This window comes from Sceloporus occidentalis, unplaced genomic scaffold, assembly GCF_023333645.1.
Source record: "Sceloporus occidentalis isolate IW3139 unplaced genomic scaffold, rSceOcc1.0.p SCAF_4, whole genome shotgun sequence".
NCBI classification, from domain to species: Eukaryota; Metazoa; Chordata; class Lepidosauria; order Squamata; family Phrynosomatidae; genus Sceloporus; species Sceloporus occidentalis.
Window position 1 is genome coordinate 56,071,178 of NW_028316984.1, and position 17,931 is coordinate 56,089,108.

The following is a 17,931-nucleotide window of genomic DNA, read 5'->3' on the forward strand; positions in this document are numbered from 1 at the left end:
TGGCGAAATGACATACCCTGCGTCTCTATAATTAGCTGCTAAGAAAACACAACTTTTTCAGCTCTGTACAAAAGAACATACATTGCAAGTGCTATGCTTATGGAAAACCCAGCAGCAAATGTTTGTGCCTGGCACAACTTTTTAGAATCCATTTTCTTTTATCATCCTCGCAAATTCTCTTCCCCCCACCAAAACTGAAAGTTATGTAACAAGGTAATACCAACAATGAGAAACTGCATGATAAAATCCTGCCCAAAAGTGAAAAATGCTAATTTTGTCTCATTTAGCAGCTGGATACAGAAATGCTCATTAGTTTTAAGAGGGTTAATCCTTTTAACTTTTGCATATTGATATGCCAATTATGCCTAATTGTACAAGAGGCATCAGTCAAGGTAATAGTGCATAAACACATGAAAGTTATTAAGTACATCCCAACATGTAATAAAGTAGGTGTTAATTGGTAGCTGAGTTCTGCAGGCTATTGAGGTGGATAATTCATTGAGAGATGGATCACTTGTAATTTCTCTACATAATTCCTTTTGCAGTCTCATGCTGTGATGTTTTCATGCTTGTCAAAAACAACTGCAGCCTAGTGCCTTTTGTTAAACACAGCCAATAAAATATGTTAGGCATCATTAAATATACTTAACTTTTAAACTTTTTCAAAGGTACAGTTCTTACTGATAATACATTATACTATTTCCAAATAAATTACTGTAAACACTCCTTTAGCTTCCTAGCCAAAGAACATATCACTTAGGGGGCTTTGCGGAGGGGGTGTTTTTAGAGCAAATGGATCACAGGCAAGTGATCATTTTAAACTGGAAAGTAAACATACATGTTTCATTAGTTACTGAGTCAATATCTGAGAAGGGGCCTTTTTTCCCAGTTCCAAAATGGGACACAGTTTCCCTATAATCAACAGAAAGAAGAATAAAATCACATATTTGATGACCACTGCAGATAAAATTTACTGTGGGTTAATTTTGCATTTGAACACAGGGATAAAAATGGGAAGGGAAAAACAAACAAAGAACAACAACAATGACACTCCAACAACAGCTCAGTCCACAAGAACTACAGCCAGCTTAATCTATCAACTATCTCTGTTAAAAAGATAAATGTTTCAAATTAGTCTATTATATACACTAAAGAACAAATCAATAGTTCACAAGACTCTAAAAAGAGAACCAGATAATGTGTGTGTGTATGTGTGTGTGAGGAGGCAGAGTAAAATAGAGTAGAGTAGAGCATAGCATATTGGAGGAAAGCCTGACTTGTTCCTCTGAGCTAGGAAGCAGAGCTGGAGTCCTAAGCAAGTGTTACATTGCATAAATGATTTTGCAACATCATATGGCCTCAGCTGCAAGTTGCAGCCATTATAGAGGAAAATTAACCATGGGAGCCTCAAACCAATCAGTTTCTTTAATAACACAGAATGAGTAAAGGGGAATGACTGTCAAAAGAGTTTACCTCTAAAGTATTAGTGTTTAAATCTTCTCAGAAGAGACACTAAATAAATAAAACCACCTCCATTTTGCTCTTTCCCCTATTTAAGGATTATAGTAATTTTGACTCCAGTTTTTAAACATTTCTTATTCCTTCAGGGGAGGGGGGAGAGCATCCCAACATTTACAGCCCAGTTAATCTGACATCAACACCAGGAAAGATTCTAGAGACCAGAAAGCCTGTGAACATTTAGACAGGAATGCCATAATCACAAAAAGTCAATCAGGATTTCTGAGGACCAAGTCATGCCAGACTAATTTGATCACTTTTTTGATAAAATTACCAGCTTGGTAGATGAAGGGAATGCTGTGGATATAGCATCTCTTGATTTCAGTAAGGACTTTGACAAGGTCCCCCATGTGATTCTTGCAAACAAGCTAGTAAAATGTGGGCTAGACAATGCTTCTGTTAGGTGGATTTGTAATTGGCTGACCGGCAGAACCCAAAGGGTGCTCAGCAATGGCTCCTCTTCATCTTGGAAAGAAGTGACCAGTGGAGTGCCACAGGAATCTGTCCTGGGCCCAGTGCTATTCAACATCTTTATCAATGTCTTGGAGGGCATGCTTTGTAAATTTGCAGATGACACCAAATTAGGAGAAGTAGCTAATATCTCAGAAGACAGGATCAATATTCAAAATGACTTTAATATAGTAGAAAGCTTAGCTAAAACTAACAAAATGAATTTTAACACAGGTAAATGTAAGGTTACGTAGTGTGAAAAAAATGAAATGCACAGATATAGGATGGGGAACATCTGGCTTGACAACAGGACATGTGAAAGAAATCTAGGAGTCCTAGTAGACCACAAGTTAAACACAAGTCGACAGTATGATGAAACAATTTTAAAAGGCAATGCAATTCTATGCTGCATCAACAGAAGTTTAGTGTCTAGATCAGTGGTCCCCAAACTGTGCTCTTTAAGGGATTTTGGACTTCAGCTCCCAGAATCCCAGACTATTGGCCAACATGGCTGAGACTTCTGGGACCTAAAGTCCAAAATCTCTTAAAGGGCACAGTTTGATTTAGATGAAATGAAATAATAGTACCATTCTATTCCACTTTGGTCAAGCTTCACTTGAAACATTGTATCCAGTTCTGGGCATCACAGTTCAAAAAGAATGTTGACAAATTGATGCATGTCCAGAGGAGGACAAACAAAATGGTGAAAAGTCTGGAAAACATGCCTATGAGGAACGATTTAGAGAGCTGGGTATGTTTAGCCCGGAGAAGAGAAAATCAAGAGATGGTGTGATAGCCCTGTTTAAATATTTGAAGGGATGTGACGATGAGGATGGAGCAAGATTGTTTTCTGCTGTTCAAGGAAAAGAGATTCCACCTAAACTTTAGGAAAAACTTCCTGACAGTAGGGGCTGTTTGACAGTAGAACACACTCCTTCAGAATGTGGTGGAGTCTCCTTTTTTGGAGGTCTTTAAACAGAGGCTGGATGGCGATCTGTCGGGGATGCTTTGATTGTGATTTCCTGCATGTCAAGGGGATTGGATGGGATGGCCTTTGAGAGTTCTTCCAGCTCTATGACTCTAAGTTTATCCTAATAGATAAAGGCTTTATTTTACTTTTTTACAGTTTGAGGCTGTATCCTTCAGAAACAAGAGCCTATATCTGTAATAAAAGAAGATCCCAGTACTTAATGTTGCTTGTACAGTAGTTAAAACTTCACACTATATGAGTTTCTCCTTGAACTAAAGGACAATATGTTGTGTGATGGATCAAGTCAGCATATGCTAGCTATTGCAAGAGAAAGTACCACTGAATGAAAGGGCTCCATAGGCCTGAAACAGACAGGCCAAAAGGTTGGGAGCATAGCATTTATACGTCACATGCCCACAAACTGCGTGGAAGCCATGCTGGGGCTGCTCTGGGGACGCCTAAGGCAGCCCAAACCCAGCCACAAAGGGAGTGGATTTTATCCTTGCCACAGCTTGTTTGGGACTATAGCAGCAGCTGGCCTTGGGACCACAGCATCTGGTCACTGTGGTTCTGCAGCAATCAGGGCAGGAAAATCCTCTGGTCTCTCCTTTTGCCCTGTTTGCTTGAGGCTTTAGGTGCACTGGGGTAACAGTGTCATTTTTAAACACATTTATGAATATTTTGGTTTACCATTATGTACCCATGTCTACTTTTACAAATTATTTTACCTCCAGATCTATTCAAATATTTTTAGCTTAAACTGTCTTAATATGATGTGCTTTGGTTTGTTGTCCTATATATGTGTGTGTTTGTGTGTGTGTGTTTAAGAGGTAGATTGGTGTAAAAGCTGCTATTATTGCAGTCACATGAATGCATTTTCTGGCAGAAAATGGTACGTAAAAGAACTTTTCAGAGATAAAAGACTGCAAATTCCTGTCCATTTTAGACTTCAGATAGTACTTCTCCCATCTCCAGCAATTCAACTATAAGTTCAATAAATAGGAGCCCACCTATACAATAGACAGAAAGATGGGGTAGAGAAAGGCTAATTGAACAGCACACCCCTAAGTTTCCCATTACATCTCTAATGAGGAGCTAGCCAGGGAAGCAGTGAGCACATTTCCCTCCTGACCATCATTGGAAAAGGATCTATCTTGAAAATCCACCTATTTGCTGAGTACAATTTCTTCTATGGTGATGGAGGCTGGCCTTTGGAAAACTACATTTGAGGTGAAGTAAAATTAGACTTTTGGTGGAAAAGGTGGAAAGTTTTTTTTTTTTTTTAAAGAAGGGAATTATAGGTCCATTTGAGTTATGTAGTTTTGGTTATTTGAAAAACCACCTGCATCTGTATGAACCTGAGAACACTAAGTTCAGCACTAAACATATTACTTGTTCGTCTTCCATTTAGAGGTTAATTAAATTGATAAGTACTAGCAATAAGGGTGTTTTCAATAGTGGTCCCTGAACTTTTGATCTTTCTAAAGGATCATTAATCTAATTAATACTAGCTTTCACAAACTTTTTAAAATCTCATCTCATTCAACTGTGTTTAAATCAAAGTTATTTTGTGTGATAAAAAGTGCAACTTAAAATGCAGTTTAAAATATTTTAAATGAATAAATAAGGGACAGAAAGGAAGAACAAACTATCACTGGGGTGACAAAGGACAGAGAATACTAAGGCAGTAAGGAAAAAAATGTGTTTGATAAGAGAAAGACAGAATATCTACAAGGTTTTTTCCCATCTGACTTACCCTTCTGAGTCAGTGATAATGGTGGCCTTACTACAGTCTCCTTAAGTACCTGCTAGAAAGCTTACAAAACTGAAATATACATAAGACTTGGGACACAAGTGCATTTTATACTGCCCAGTAACTAATACACAGAGACATGTCCCCTAGGGTTTTGCTTTGTTCCTTCTAGTCACTTCTGACTTTTGGCAAACTTAAGGCAAAGCTATCCTGGGGCTGAGAATATGTGACTTGCACAAGATCACCCAGTGCATTTCCATGGCTGAATAGGGAGTTGAACCCTGATCTCCCGAGTTGCAGTCCAATGCTCAAACCCCTACACTATGCTGTCACTTATGCTATATATACAGGTGAAGTATAGGTGTCAACAAGATAAGTATTTTGTGTCAACAAAAAAGCCATCAGACTGGTAATCATTGGTTTTCAACCTGCTTGAATGAGTATATGTAAACTTCCCTCAGATACCCTTCTTCTAAAGTATCTAATCAGTCACTAGGAACAGTTGAAGAGTAATAGTAGTAACATATCCTTGTTCAGATACCTTGCCCAACAGTCTACCAGTACTGACTGATTGTATGTGAATGCAAACCCAAGATAGCATTAGGATCATTAATGTACTGTCCATTCAGCTGCAAGTCTCCCTGCCCAAGCTGCTAGAGATCACCATGCATGGGTTACTAACAACTGCTAGTTTGTGGTCTCCGAGCACATCAGCATTTATGTTGAAGCTATCTTGTAAAGAGCGACTGGGAAGTAGACTAGGTCAAAAGCCCACCTCAAATTGCATGGGTCCAAAAGTATGTGTTTATATATGTTTTACATATGCTTTTTTCTACAGCCTTCATGGAGGCTCAATTTCGGATGGTCTTGGGAAATGATTATTATTTCAGCCTGATGCAGACTTGTTTTTGAATAGTCTGGGGACAGTGGATGACTTAAACTTGGTCATGTATAGGAATAATACAACTATGGCGGGTTCCAGACCACCAGAAAGTACGTGCTTGGCACGTACTAGGGTTAGGAAGGGGCGTCCTTTCCGGACACCCCTAACCCTAGTATGTGCTGAGCCCGTACAAAATGGTGGCACCCATTCTACATGGGTGCTGCCATTTTGATGTCACGGACGCTTAGCATCCACACATCTCGGCACCATTATGATGCCACAAGTGTGCCAATGGCGCTTTGCGGCATCATAATGGCACCGCAAAAAGAAGCTGCTTTTTGCAGCTTCTTTTTGCTGCGTCGGGGAACCGTGCAGTTTGTCTGCTGCAGTTCCCTGGCGCAGCAAATACCGGCGCCAGCAGACCATCCTTTTGGGCGGTCTGTAAAGTGCCTTTGTTGGTTTTCCTGCATCCATCAGTGTGTTACCAAGATTCAACTTGAGAGATATGCTGCTACATAAACTCCAGTCCTCTCTGGAGGAACAGATGAAGAAAGTAGTTCTGGGGGATCCTGCCTCAAGGTCTCAAAATCTACAAGACTAAAACTACTGAAGCAGCAGCCCAGTGAAAATCCTGTGAAAGCATGGGAGAAGTCATCTGGAGGTTTGGGCTCAAGTGTCATCATAATGTGATGCCGGAACAAATGCAAGACCACACTGCCTCTTTTTTCTCACCTACTAGTACCTGGGAGGCTGAATAATGATTAGAGACAGTTTTAGGATGGCTGTCAACAAATAAGTTGACATTTAAGCTAGCAGGGGAACTGACTGCAACTCCAAAGGGAATTAATTTCACATTGTGAAATTCAGCAGGAGCGTACTTCTACATTCAGCCCTGAGTGTGTTTGCACAGTAAAAGCTAGTGCATCCATTCGTGGAGATAGGGCCAAAGTAACACATGTCTTGATTACATCCCATATAGATTTCTACGGTACATGGGGCTGCCTTTGGAAACTGCTCAGAAACTCAACAAGTTCAAAATGTTATGGCCAGGCCACTGACTGGGGTTGGCTACAGGGAGCCATTAACTGCCTTGTTTCAATAGCTCTACTGCTGTTGATGATCAGTTTCTTGACACAATAAAAACTGCTGGTTAATGCCTATCCAGACTATCTGAAAGACCATACCTCTATATACAGTAATATCCTGTCCAAAAAATAAGATCTTTGAGAGATGGTTCATCACAGGTGGGGACAGGGGAGCCAGCCTTACCTGCCATGGAAGACTAGGCTAGCCCCTCTTTTCACTGCTCTCTTTTCACTGGCAGGCAAATACCATTTTTATCTAGACACCATTTTGGCTCTTAACTCATTTGGCAGAACAATCTCTCAATGGGGTATGCTGTGTTTTTGTAATTTTTGTGTGTATGCTGTGTGCCTTCAAGTCGTTTCTAACTTATGGTGACTTTAAAGCAAACCCATCATAGGGTTTCTTTACAGGTTTCTGAGGCTGAGATAGTGTGACTTGCCCAAGGTCATCCAGTGAGATTCCATGGCTGAGCAGGGATTCAAACCCTGGTCTCCAGAGTCATAGTCTAATGCTCAAACCGCTACACCAGGCTAGCTTTGTATTTTTCACTATCTTTGAAATGCATTTTTACATTTTTAACTTCATGTCTAAGTGGATTTTAATTGATTTTCAAACTTTTAGTTTACTTTGCTTTAACTGTGTTTTATTTTAACCTGTAAGGTAAGCCAGTGTGGGTCCTGTATTTGGAGAAAGACAGAACAGATAGCAATATATTTTATGTGAAGGATGCTTTTGAAAACAGCTTGGAAATTTCCACTAGTATGAATGCAGCTAAGAACTTTAGATCAAAATTTTAGGTAATTACATCCTTTTGGATTTGTTGTTGTTTTTAACTGAATAAAAGTCAAATTCAACCCTATGAAAGAGTCTCCATATCACCTACAGCCTTGCTCAAGTCTTGCAGACTCGGTCAGGACTGTGGCTTCCTTGATTGAGTTTATCTAACTGAAATGTGGTCTTCCTCTTTTCCTACTGCCTTCTGCCTTACCAAACATTATTGGCTTTTCTACTGAATCATGTCTTTCAATGATATGTCGAAAGCATAACAGTCTCAGTTTAGTCATCTTGGTTTCTAGGTAGAATTTAGGCTTGATTTGCTCTATGTCTCATTTATTTGTCTTTTTAACAATCCACAGTATCAGTAGAACTCTCTGACTTCCAGTCAGCTTTCCTCACTGCCAAGCTTTCACAACCATACATGGAATTGGAAAGATGCCATTGACCATCCTAAATCTAGTATTAAATTATATACCTTTACACCAGGATTTAGCTGTCCTTCCAGGTCTTTGTCTTTTGGTTTTTTTGACTACAGTGTCCATTCTGATTAATAACTGAGCAAAGTATGGAAAATCTTGAACTATTTCAAAGTCTTCATTATCTACTTTAAAGTTATGCAAATCATTTGTGGTCATTATGATTATTTTTCTTAATGTTTAACTGGAAATCTGACTTTGCACTTCATTCCTTGTTTTTTAATTCCATGTTTTTGCTATTTTCTGCTGGTCTATGGTATCATCTGCATATCTTAAATTGTTGAAGTTAATTAAATATTAAATTAAATTAAATTAATTAAATTATATTAAATTAATTAAATGTTAAGGCATACCCATTTCTTTAAGAGCTAGGCAAAGTTGTTCATGAGCTACACAATCAAATGCTTTGCTATAATCTATAAATCACAGTCTGATTTTCTTCTGAAATTATGTGGTGTGCTCCATTATCCAACACATGTTTGCAATACAATCTCTAGTGTGTCTTCCTCTCATGAACCAAACTCGGGCCCGTTACTGACAGGCCTATAGTACGGACTGGGTCCGTACTAGGCTTAGAAAGGGGCGTCACTTCCTGATGCCCCTAACCCTAGTACGGACTGAGTCCGTACAAAATGGCGGTGCCCGTTCCACATGGGGGCTGCCATTTTGACGTCGCAGATGCGTAGGATCCGGACATCACGCGGCGGAAGTGACACCGCAAGTGCGCGATTAGCGCCTCACAGCATCACTTCCGGGGTGCAGAAAGAAGCGCCATTTCGGCACTTCTTTTCGGCTGCGTCTGGGAACCACGTGGTTTGACTGCTGCGGTTCGTGGACGCAGCAACCGGTGGCGACAGCAGAGTGCCCTTCTTGGGCGCTCTGTAACGCACCTTGGATATCTGGCTTTTCTTGCTCCGTGTATGATATAAGTCTTTGAGTATAACCTTGCTTGCATGGGAAATTCATGCAATGATTCTGTGGTTACTAAAATCCCTGGTGTCCCTTTTTATGGAAACTGGAATGTACATGAATCATTTCCAATCCATGGGCCATTGTTTCTATATCTGTTGACATCACTCCACCCCTGAAAAAGCCAGGTGAGCACTGCAGCAACCGCATGCCACAATCCCATTCTGGCTTTTTTCTGGCAAAACGCAGCTCCTTTTTGCACCAGACAGCACTCCTGCAGCATGCAGCTGTCTGCCGTGTGGTCAGGTGGGCAGCATCAGAGCATGCGGCGTCTAAAACCCAAGCCAGTGCAAAGAGATTGTCTGCTTCACCTATTAATTAGAACTAGAGTAGATTCTATCTCTGTAGCTTGAAGAAGCTCTATTGGTATGTCCCCTGTCCCTGGTGATTTATTTCTCCCAAGTGCTAATGAAAGGTGAAACTTTCAATTCACTTTCTAAAATTATAGGTTGATCTTCCAACTTTTCTTTCTTGAATGAATTTGCCATCCTTTTATATAGTTCTTCAGTGTATTTATATAGTTCTTCTGTGTATTGTTTCCACTGGCTTTTTATTTCAACCTGGTCTTGTAATGTGTTCCCCTGTTGGCCATATAGCATTTGCACTCTTGGTTTTAATTTCTCTATGGCCCGTTACAGACGGGCTCTTGAGGCACCCCCATCACATGCTAGGGGTTGGCCGGAGACCTAGCGTCCACACCGGCCTCACCCCTAGCACATGATGGGGGCGTAATAATGGCGGCGCCCTATACACACAGGCGCCGCCATTATTACGTGCTGGACACATAGCGTCTGCACGTCGCGCGGCACTTATGACATCGTGAGTGCACCATTGGCGCCTTGCGGCGTCATAACCGCGCAGCGGGAAGAAGCACCATTTGGGGGCTTCTTTTTTGCTCTGCGTGGGAGCCACGCGGTTTAGCTGCTGCGGCTCCCTCGCGGAGCAACCAGCAGCACCGGCAGACCGCTGCTTTTAGGCGGTCTGTAATGCGCCTATGATTTCTCAAAAGAGACATCTCTCCAAACTTTCCTTTCACCTTTGAGCACATCAACAGCTGAACACCATTTTGCCCTAAGCCCAGTTGCATCATTATCCACAAACTACTCATAGTTGCCACCTGATCTAACCAAGTAGATCAATGAGTTCCATCCAACCTGGGAGTCTCGTCTTCTGGTACTATCTTATTTCATTTTGGATTGTCTCATCATAGGGATTTCATGGTAAAAGGCATTCAAAATAATGTTTACTGTGCCAAACTGGCCAAACACCAGTTTACTGTGGCTTCCTCTGCACAGTACTAGTGTGTTCTATCTATGGTGCCACTGCCATTGTCTCTGAATGATCCTCTGCCAGGGTCACCCCCCACTTCTGATGGGGCCAAATAGCTGTTTGGCACATTTAGTCTGGGTCCTTGGAAAATGCTGTCTGATATGGCAGACCCTACAAACTGTACTGCTGCCATAAGCATAATCTCTTGCCTTTTAGGAGCATGCAATCCCACCACCACCATTAATGGGATCCTTTGGGTGCTTTACTTTGTTTAAAAATTGATACAGTTCACTGTGCTCTTTAAAAAAAAACAACTTTATATGGGAGTTAATCTAAACATGCTGCCCTGGACATCATGAAGCATCGGTATCATATGAAAGAATATTTGAAACAATAAAATGTGATAAGGAGATCTTATAGGAGAGTAGGCTGCTGGTAGGCCTTGCTATTGCTAAATGTGTAAGCAACAGCTGTAAAAAATGCATTTTAGCCAGAAAACAAGCATATGAAGAAAATGCACTTTCTTTTAAAGTAATATTGTTTTCTTTGGCCCAGTACATACCTGCTTGAAGGTCCGGAGAGGCGGCGGAGTTTTTTTCCTCTGCAGGGAAGCCACAGCCACAGCTGCAGGTTCTTTTTCTGCCACGCCAGTTATGTCCGATTGCGCCAATGGTGCACTCTGACATAACTGGCGCAATATGACATAGAGATGTTATGCGTCCATTACGTCATAATGGCGATGCCCGTGTACACAGGGTGCCTCCATTATGTCACCACCAGTATGTGCTAGGGTTAGGGACCATGTGGTTGCTGCGCGGTCCCGTAACCCTAGCATGGCATGAGCACGGTGCGAGCATGGTGCTTTTGCGCCATCTGTACCGCACCTTTTATAATAAGGTATATGTTCAGCTGTGTACCTTACTGTAAGCAAAATAAATAAATTCATTTTTAAAGCGATATGTTTTTGTGAATAAATGTGGCTGTGGAGTTATTGGCTGAGGTTGGCTTCTGAAAAGAGGAGGAGATTAATCCCTGGACCCATTGAAATTGCCTCAGAAGTAAGCCCCACTGATTTCAGTGAGAACTATTATGGGCTAAGAAATTACAGGACCGCACTCCTAAAGAACAGTCAGCTACTTAATTTAGAGCAGATTATCTAGATAATTTCAGAACCTTTCGAATATAGCATTAACACAGAGAGAAAGAGGAGAAAGTAGAGCCTTGTTAACAGTACTTACAGGTTCAGTGACTTTCAGATTATCAGACAGTATCATTGATTTACTTTGGCTGTGTCTGTCATGGGGACTGTTGGCAGTCTTTATCCTCATCTGAACAGCAGCTATGTTTTCGTGGGAAGGATGCAGTTTTGCAGCACTTGGATCAGAAGATGCTAACTGCTGCATGATTAATATTTCAATCTGAAAAATACAATAGTTGATAACATTATCAGGCATTATTCCTATGTAGTCAATAAGAAAAGAGCAGTCATACCAGCTGGATATTTCTATGTAATAGAATACCTTATCAGTAGAATCAATAACCTGGGGCACCTTATTACTCAACAGTTCATCCAAGCTTTCTTGGAAAAGTGCAGTTTACATAGAAGCTTATCCTTATCTCAAAAGCCATTCTTCTCTTTTGGTAACCTTTTCAGTACAGCCAGCTGGAAAGCATTACAGTTTGCCTTTGGTCTTCCCATACTCATATTTGAGATAGATATCTCAGGCTTGCTCATATGCTTAATGTGGTTTGTCCTCCATTGATTGAGCCAGAAGGACCAGTGGTGGAAGGTATATGTATCTCTAACACAATTTCAACAGCATATAATTCTTTCAGATATCAGAGACATAGCTGTGTTAGTCTAGAATATCTTGTAGCACCTTGAGATCGCCCTACACTCCTAAAGTGCTGTTCCACTTTAGTGGCTCTGGCTGCCTCCTGTTGCATTTTGGGATTTGCAGTTTAGGAAGAGGCATTTAGAATATTCAGACAGAGAGCTTTTAGGCCTCACTGAACTACAAACCCCAAAATGCAAAAGGAAGCAGCCAAAGTGAAATAGCAACACTTTAAGAGTGTAGTACGCTAATTTATAACTATGTAGAAGAAGTTGTAGCATAAGCTTTCATAAACTTGGACTACTTCCTCAGATGCATGGAATGAAATGATGCCCAACAAGGACTTTTAGAATTAGATTGCATGATTATCTATGGAAATGCAAAACATGTGGTTATGGTGATGACATGACAAGTTCAGCTTTGAGGGGAAAAGGCATGAGAGAAGATATTATATGTAATGTACTTTAGTTAATACATGTGCTTTATGTAATACAAGGTAAATATGTAAGAAATAAAAGGTAGTATAGTCTAATGGTCATATGGTCACACTTTTAATATCCTTTCTTCTTTCCCTTCTGCCCTCTCTTCCTGTTGGCTTCAAACATGAAAATCACTGGCAGAAATTTAATCAAATGTTGTAATTCCTTGGCTAAAAATAAGAGGTTAACAGTGTCCCAAAGAAATGCTGTATCTTCAGATCTTCCTTCTGAATGTATCAGAAGTGAAGATAGTTCTGTCTTGTTCCTTTCTCAGCTCCCAGATACCTAGCACTGAGAATGCTGATATGGCATCCAAGTTGCAGGCTCCTTAGGAAAGTTGTTTTAGTAGGGCACCGAGGACTGTTAATCAGAGCCCATCATCCTAAATCACTGTTGCACCTCTAAGCACAAAGGAAGGCAGGGGCCACAGAAACAGAGACACCTCTCTCCCTTTTTCCATTAGAGCTGCAATACACAATTTGGTGAATTACAGTGATTGGAAGTGGGATGGAAGACTGCCACACTCCCAGTAAATGTGTTGGGAAAATATTGGGATTTTGCTAATTACATGATTTGGGAATAACCCAGAGTTTAAGCAAAATCACTCAGACAACACAATTATAAACAGCCCAAGACAAATCACCCATCACTGCTCATTGACAGACCCTGCATCAGACACTAAATTATTTCACAAAACTATTCAGAGCATAAAATGATCAAATGAAATATACTTCATCTTCATCTCCTGGAAGAAAAGGTGAATCTTATCTGGGACCTTGGTCTGTGAGATAACTGTGTGAAATATACACTGGAATGCATGCATGGTTTCCATTATTACATGTCCTAGAGCAGCCTGATACCTTCCAGGACTAATTCAAGCCATATGGACTTTCCACCAGGCCTGCATAGGGTCCCTGAATCTATGCTTTCTCCTCAGGCTCCTACCCATACCCCAAGCCACATGTCCTGGTTCAAGGAGATCCCTCCATACACAGTGGTCTTCCATTCATTTTTGGTCCCCAGGACATAGCTGTGTTAGTACATGGGTCAGAAAGCAGGTTTTACTGCATACAGGCTGTCTATAGCTAAGGAACGCTGGCACATTTCAGATAAAAGATCCAAGAATCAATTATATGAGTGGTATAGCTATAATCCCCATATCATCCAGCCATTGGAAGCCTCAATACATATGTACAGAGAGTCATCCAGCTGTCACAACTTTAAAAAAGGATTCTGAACTCCTGTATTAGTGAGATGGGACTGGTTGCAGCTTGCTGCTTCATTTACACACGTACATATATAATATATAAATCCATATATCTTATCACACTCAAACTCAAGAAGCCCCTTTGAAAGCAACTGGTAAGAATATGCATCTCTATCTTTGTCTTCCTCTCATCTCAGTTTAGAATAAATTCAAATATTTATTTAAGAAGTGCTGAAGGCCACCCACAGTGACTTTGCCACCTCAGATTCATATGGGCAAGTACAAGAAATAGCTTACACATGAAAATGTCCAGAATTATCACATGAAAGAAAATTCATGTTTCTGAGGTCTTTGATGTGACATCTTTGAAGATTTTAATATGGAGGTGGTTTCAGACAAAGACATCTCTATTAGAAAATGAGATGGCAATGAATATCTATATCTTGAATACTTCAAAAATAAGTGTACACAGTCACCTTTCCGCAAAGTAAAATATGAATATATTTTATGCTGCGCCAAGCAAAGTGAATTAGATCAGTAAGATAGTACCTACTGTACAAATATTAACCATGTTCATAGACCCTGTTCAGCATTTTTAGAATGCTAACCTGACGTATCTAGTCTTTGACACATAAAGCATTTTGTAGCTGCAGCCATTTTACTTATATTGTGGGCATGATATTTTTCTTATCTGGAACCTTGGGCTATTATTAAATCTGTCAGATCTCATAACTATAGGGTTGTCAGGCCCAATTTGTGGTTAGGTGGGAAATTTATAAGGAAAACCTAAATGCTGCAGGAAAAATGGGTACTTTGATGCAAAGAATGCCATCTTCCGGATGAAATGCAAAGTAATGTTTTCCAAATGTTTGGCAGCAAGTTTCTATCTGATCAGCTATTTTTCATGTGGTATATGTACCTAAACATAAGAAGAGCAGCTGGTATAACTTTCACTGATTCTCAAGTCCTCTCTCAGTTATACCTCCATTTCTGTGACTAACTGCTTGAAGACAAGCAGTGCAAAAGGTAACAAACATCATGTCATATGTCATAGTAGTCTACACAAGCATCTCTTAATGGCTGCTGTTCTTGCCACTGTACTCGTGTTCCATTCCCAGTAAAGAGCTCATTTTGTTTATTACCAGCAAAATGTCCATCATTATGTTGAATGACAAATGCAAAAATTGTCATCTGTACAACAGTGACATCTGTTGAGTGCAGTACATATCTCTTTCTCCTTCACTCTCTCTCTGTCTCTCTTTCACAGAGAGGCTGAACTTTTCTGCAGGATCACAAATCATAATCATCCAAGTTTCAGGATGATTATTGCTACATGCCTCCAAAGCATTACTTATGCAACAAAGCAGAGGGAAGCAGTGGTGGATTGGGTGTGGATGCTAAACCTGAATCTTAACTCAAAATGCTTTGGAGTTCAAGACAGATAATCAAAATGGTATCCCACCTCATGGTCCTGAAAATATAATAAGTGAAGCAATTACCAAGTTGATTATCTGTTCTTGTATCTTATGATCTCCCACCTGAGACAGGTCACTTAAGCCTTACTGTTATGGCAACACTGTCCCTGATGCTGCTGGATCCAGCCACTTCATCATCTGTACAGGCCAACCATAGATATATTTCTTATTCAAACAAGTAGCTAACATACAGATTATTCATCAATTTAATACAGTACTGCCTAATTTTGGCAGGAGATTATCAGGAACTTTAGGCAACTTTTTTCCTGCCTTCTTACCTGACATACATTTAACTGAAAATGTTTAGCAATTAAAGCTGAAGCCTTGTAGCTACAGTGCCTTTCCATTCTTCTCCTGTGATTAGAAATGGGCAGTTTGAGGACCAAATCCTTGAAGTGATTATATAACTTCTCAGACCAAGCTCAGTGAACACACATGCAAAACAGCTGTGGCCAGAAGAGATGGGATTCCTTTTTCAAAAAAGGTTCACTGAATAGTACTCAGGTAGCGAAAACTATTTCACGTTTTTATTCATTTTTTTTCTATTTTATGGCACAGTCAAAGCACACACACAATTGTCAGATAACATATTTATAGCTTTCTTTTTTTAAAAAAGCATTCAGTCAATAAAGAAACTCTCAGTTCTGGAAGGAGTGTGTCAGTTCAAAAGACAAACCAAAGAGTAGCACTGAAGCATCAAAGCAAAACCTGTGAACTGTTTCTGGAATCTCACTTCTTATGGTGCTTTTTGTAAACTGTTAAAAGACAGTGGTTTCTATTGTATTTCTCATGGGGAATCTAGATGTATTTTCGGCCATATTATTCACACAGTTACTGAACTAGAAATCTGCTTTGTATTTGGGTTCACATCCCTACCCTCCTATATTCACTGCCCCATACTCAGCATGAGGTGCCCTACATAGGATGGTCCATCAAAATGAAGCATTCTAGTAGCCAAATATTTAAATGTGTGAAAAGCCCAAGTTATATGACCCTTCCTTTCACCATTTCTACAGGGCAAGAATTATGTTTACTCTGTACATGTGGTCTTTCCTATTGTATTATGTAAATGATGGCTTGCCTGATTTTCAAAGAGAGATTGTTTTAAAAAGAGCATTTTACTTTGAAAAAGAACCAAGTAGAAAATGATGTAAAAGCCCTCTCTCTAAAACCCCAAATTTCTGCTGGTATATAGATCCTATAGTCAGTTCTAGGCTAGAAAAACACGTTATCTGAACAAAAAAATAGTCTGAAATGTCCTAAGCCACTGTTTTTTCTATGAGGATGACTAGCTTTGGAAAGATGTCAGAGTGGCCTGTGAGACCTTGTTCTATATATTCAAAATATTTGGGGCAGATAGGGGAGTGACTCTGAGGAGGAGAAGAAGAACTGTGTACCTTCTTGGGATGTAGGAAGGTACTTAAAGTGGCAAAGAGACATCTGGAAATGAGAACTTTCAGTGATATAAATGTTTCAGGAAAAGAACAACTATCCATTGCTCGAGAATTGTAACGCTGGGGTTCCAGTTAATGATGCAAAAGATGGCAGTTTCCTCCCTATCTCTGCATAAGAATTGTAGAATAGAGCTGGTGTATGTTCCCTCTGCCTCTGTTGGACATGTTTTCCATTAGCATTTGTAGGGATCTCCTGCACATCCAGTATTGCTGATATGGCTCCACCACTGATTTTGAGTGCAGATGTATTACTGTAGCTAAGCACGTTTTTCATTCTTAATTATATACCCACAGGATAGTATTTTTACTGGCATTCCCACTGTTTATTACTATGGCTGCTATACTTCAGCAGTAGGATAGCATACCAAAATGTGCTACTGTAGGTTTTCATCAAAGCAAATTATCTTTTCCTTTATTTTCATTCCTTCATTATTTTACATGTCTTATACCCACCATCCTTTTTCAAAATGATCCTCCCAAAACCTTATTTGTCAAGCAGGTTTTGTCAGAGCTGGATAAAATATCATGCTAAGGCCTTTGAGAATTTAAAGGTTGTTCTCAATTCTGCAATATTTGGGTTTCTCTTCACAATAATTTTCTAAGCTTTGTGGGTGAGGAGCTGTGAACAAGATGTTATGCTCTGCCTTTGACAAAACATTAAAATGGTAGCTGTTTCTTTTTCCATTCCCTCCTGCACCTCCACCCAGCTCCACACATGTTTTCTTAATACATTTTTAGCAACAGGTTGTAAGCTTTAGAAGCAAATTGAATTTCCTTACCTACAGCTTGTTGCACCTCAGCTTCTTATCTACTGTACCAACAGCCAACTGTAACTTTTAAAAATGGAAAACATGAAACGGTTGTGTATCTGAAGGCTACAAATCTCATTTTGCCTGAAGCAACAAAAAGCTTGCAAGGAGGAAAACACAGTGAAACCACTTCCTGTTCAAAAGAGTTGCGCACCCCTACAGTAAGTCACATATTCAGTTTTACATACAGGAATCAAGTGAGCAACATTACAGGCAACTGCTCTTGCATGAATGCTACTGAGAGTTAAACCTACTACAGATTTCAGAAGGTGAACAATGCAGTTTGAAAAGGAAATGCAAAGAGAAATTAGCCTAGCTGAAGTTTGAACCAACTTTCTCTCTCTCTACTGGCTGTTGAATGTTGAAGTATTGCAGAACTTTGATTCATTGGCTTCTGCCATCTAATTATTTCTTGGACTATAGTTCTAATTACAACAAGTAGTTTAAATTTTGATAGTAAATTAAGATATTGGTTTTGCAACTGAAGAACACTGAAAGTGTCATATCCTCCAACATGTTGT

The 17,931-nt window shown here is 39.9% G+C and overlaps 1 protein-coding gene across 1 annotated transcript in view; it reads right to left on the minus strand.

Annotated features, from left to right (window-relative positions):
* LOC149313888 (rho GTPase-activating protein 15-like) overlaps window positions 1-17,463 on the minus strand; it is a 522,566-nt gene extending 505,103 nt beyond the window's left edge. Inside the window, exons 1-2 of the mRNA XM_089523318.1 lie at window positions 17,381-17,463; window positions 11,390-11,569 (exon numbers count right to left, since the gene is read on the minus strand). Coding sequence (XP_089379444.1) covers window positions 11,390-11,554 — 165 coding nt within the window. The 5' untranslated portion in view covers window positions 11,555-11,569; window positions 17,381-17,463. The remainder of the gene's footprint in view (window positions 1-11,389; window positions 11,570-17,380) is intronic.
* Between the last annotated feature and the right edge of the window lie 468 nt (window positions 17,464-17,931).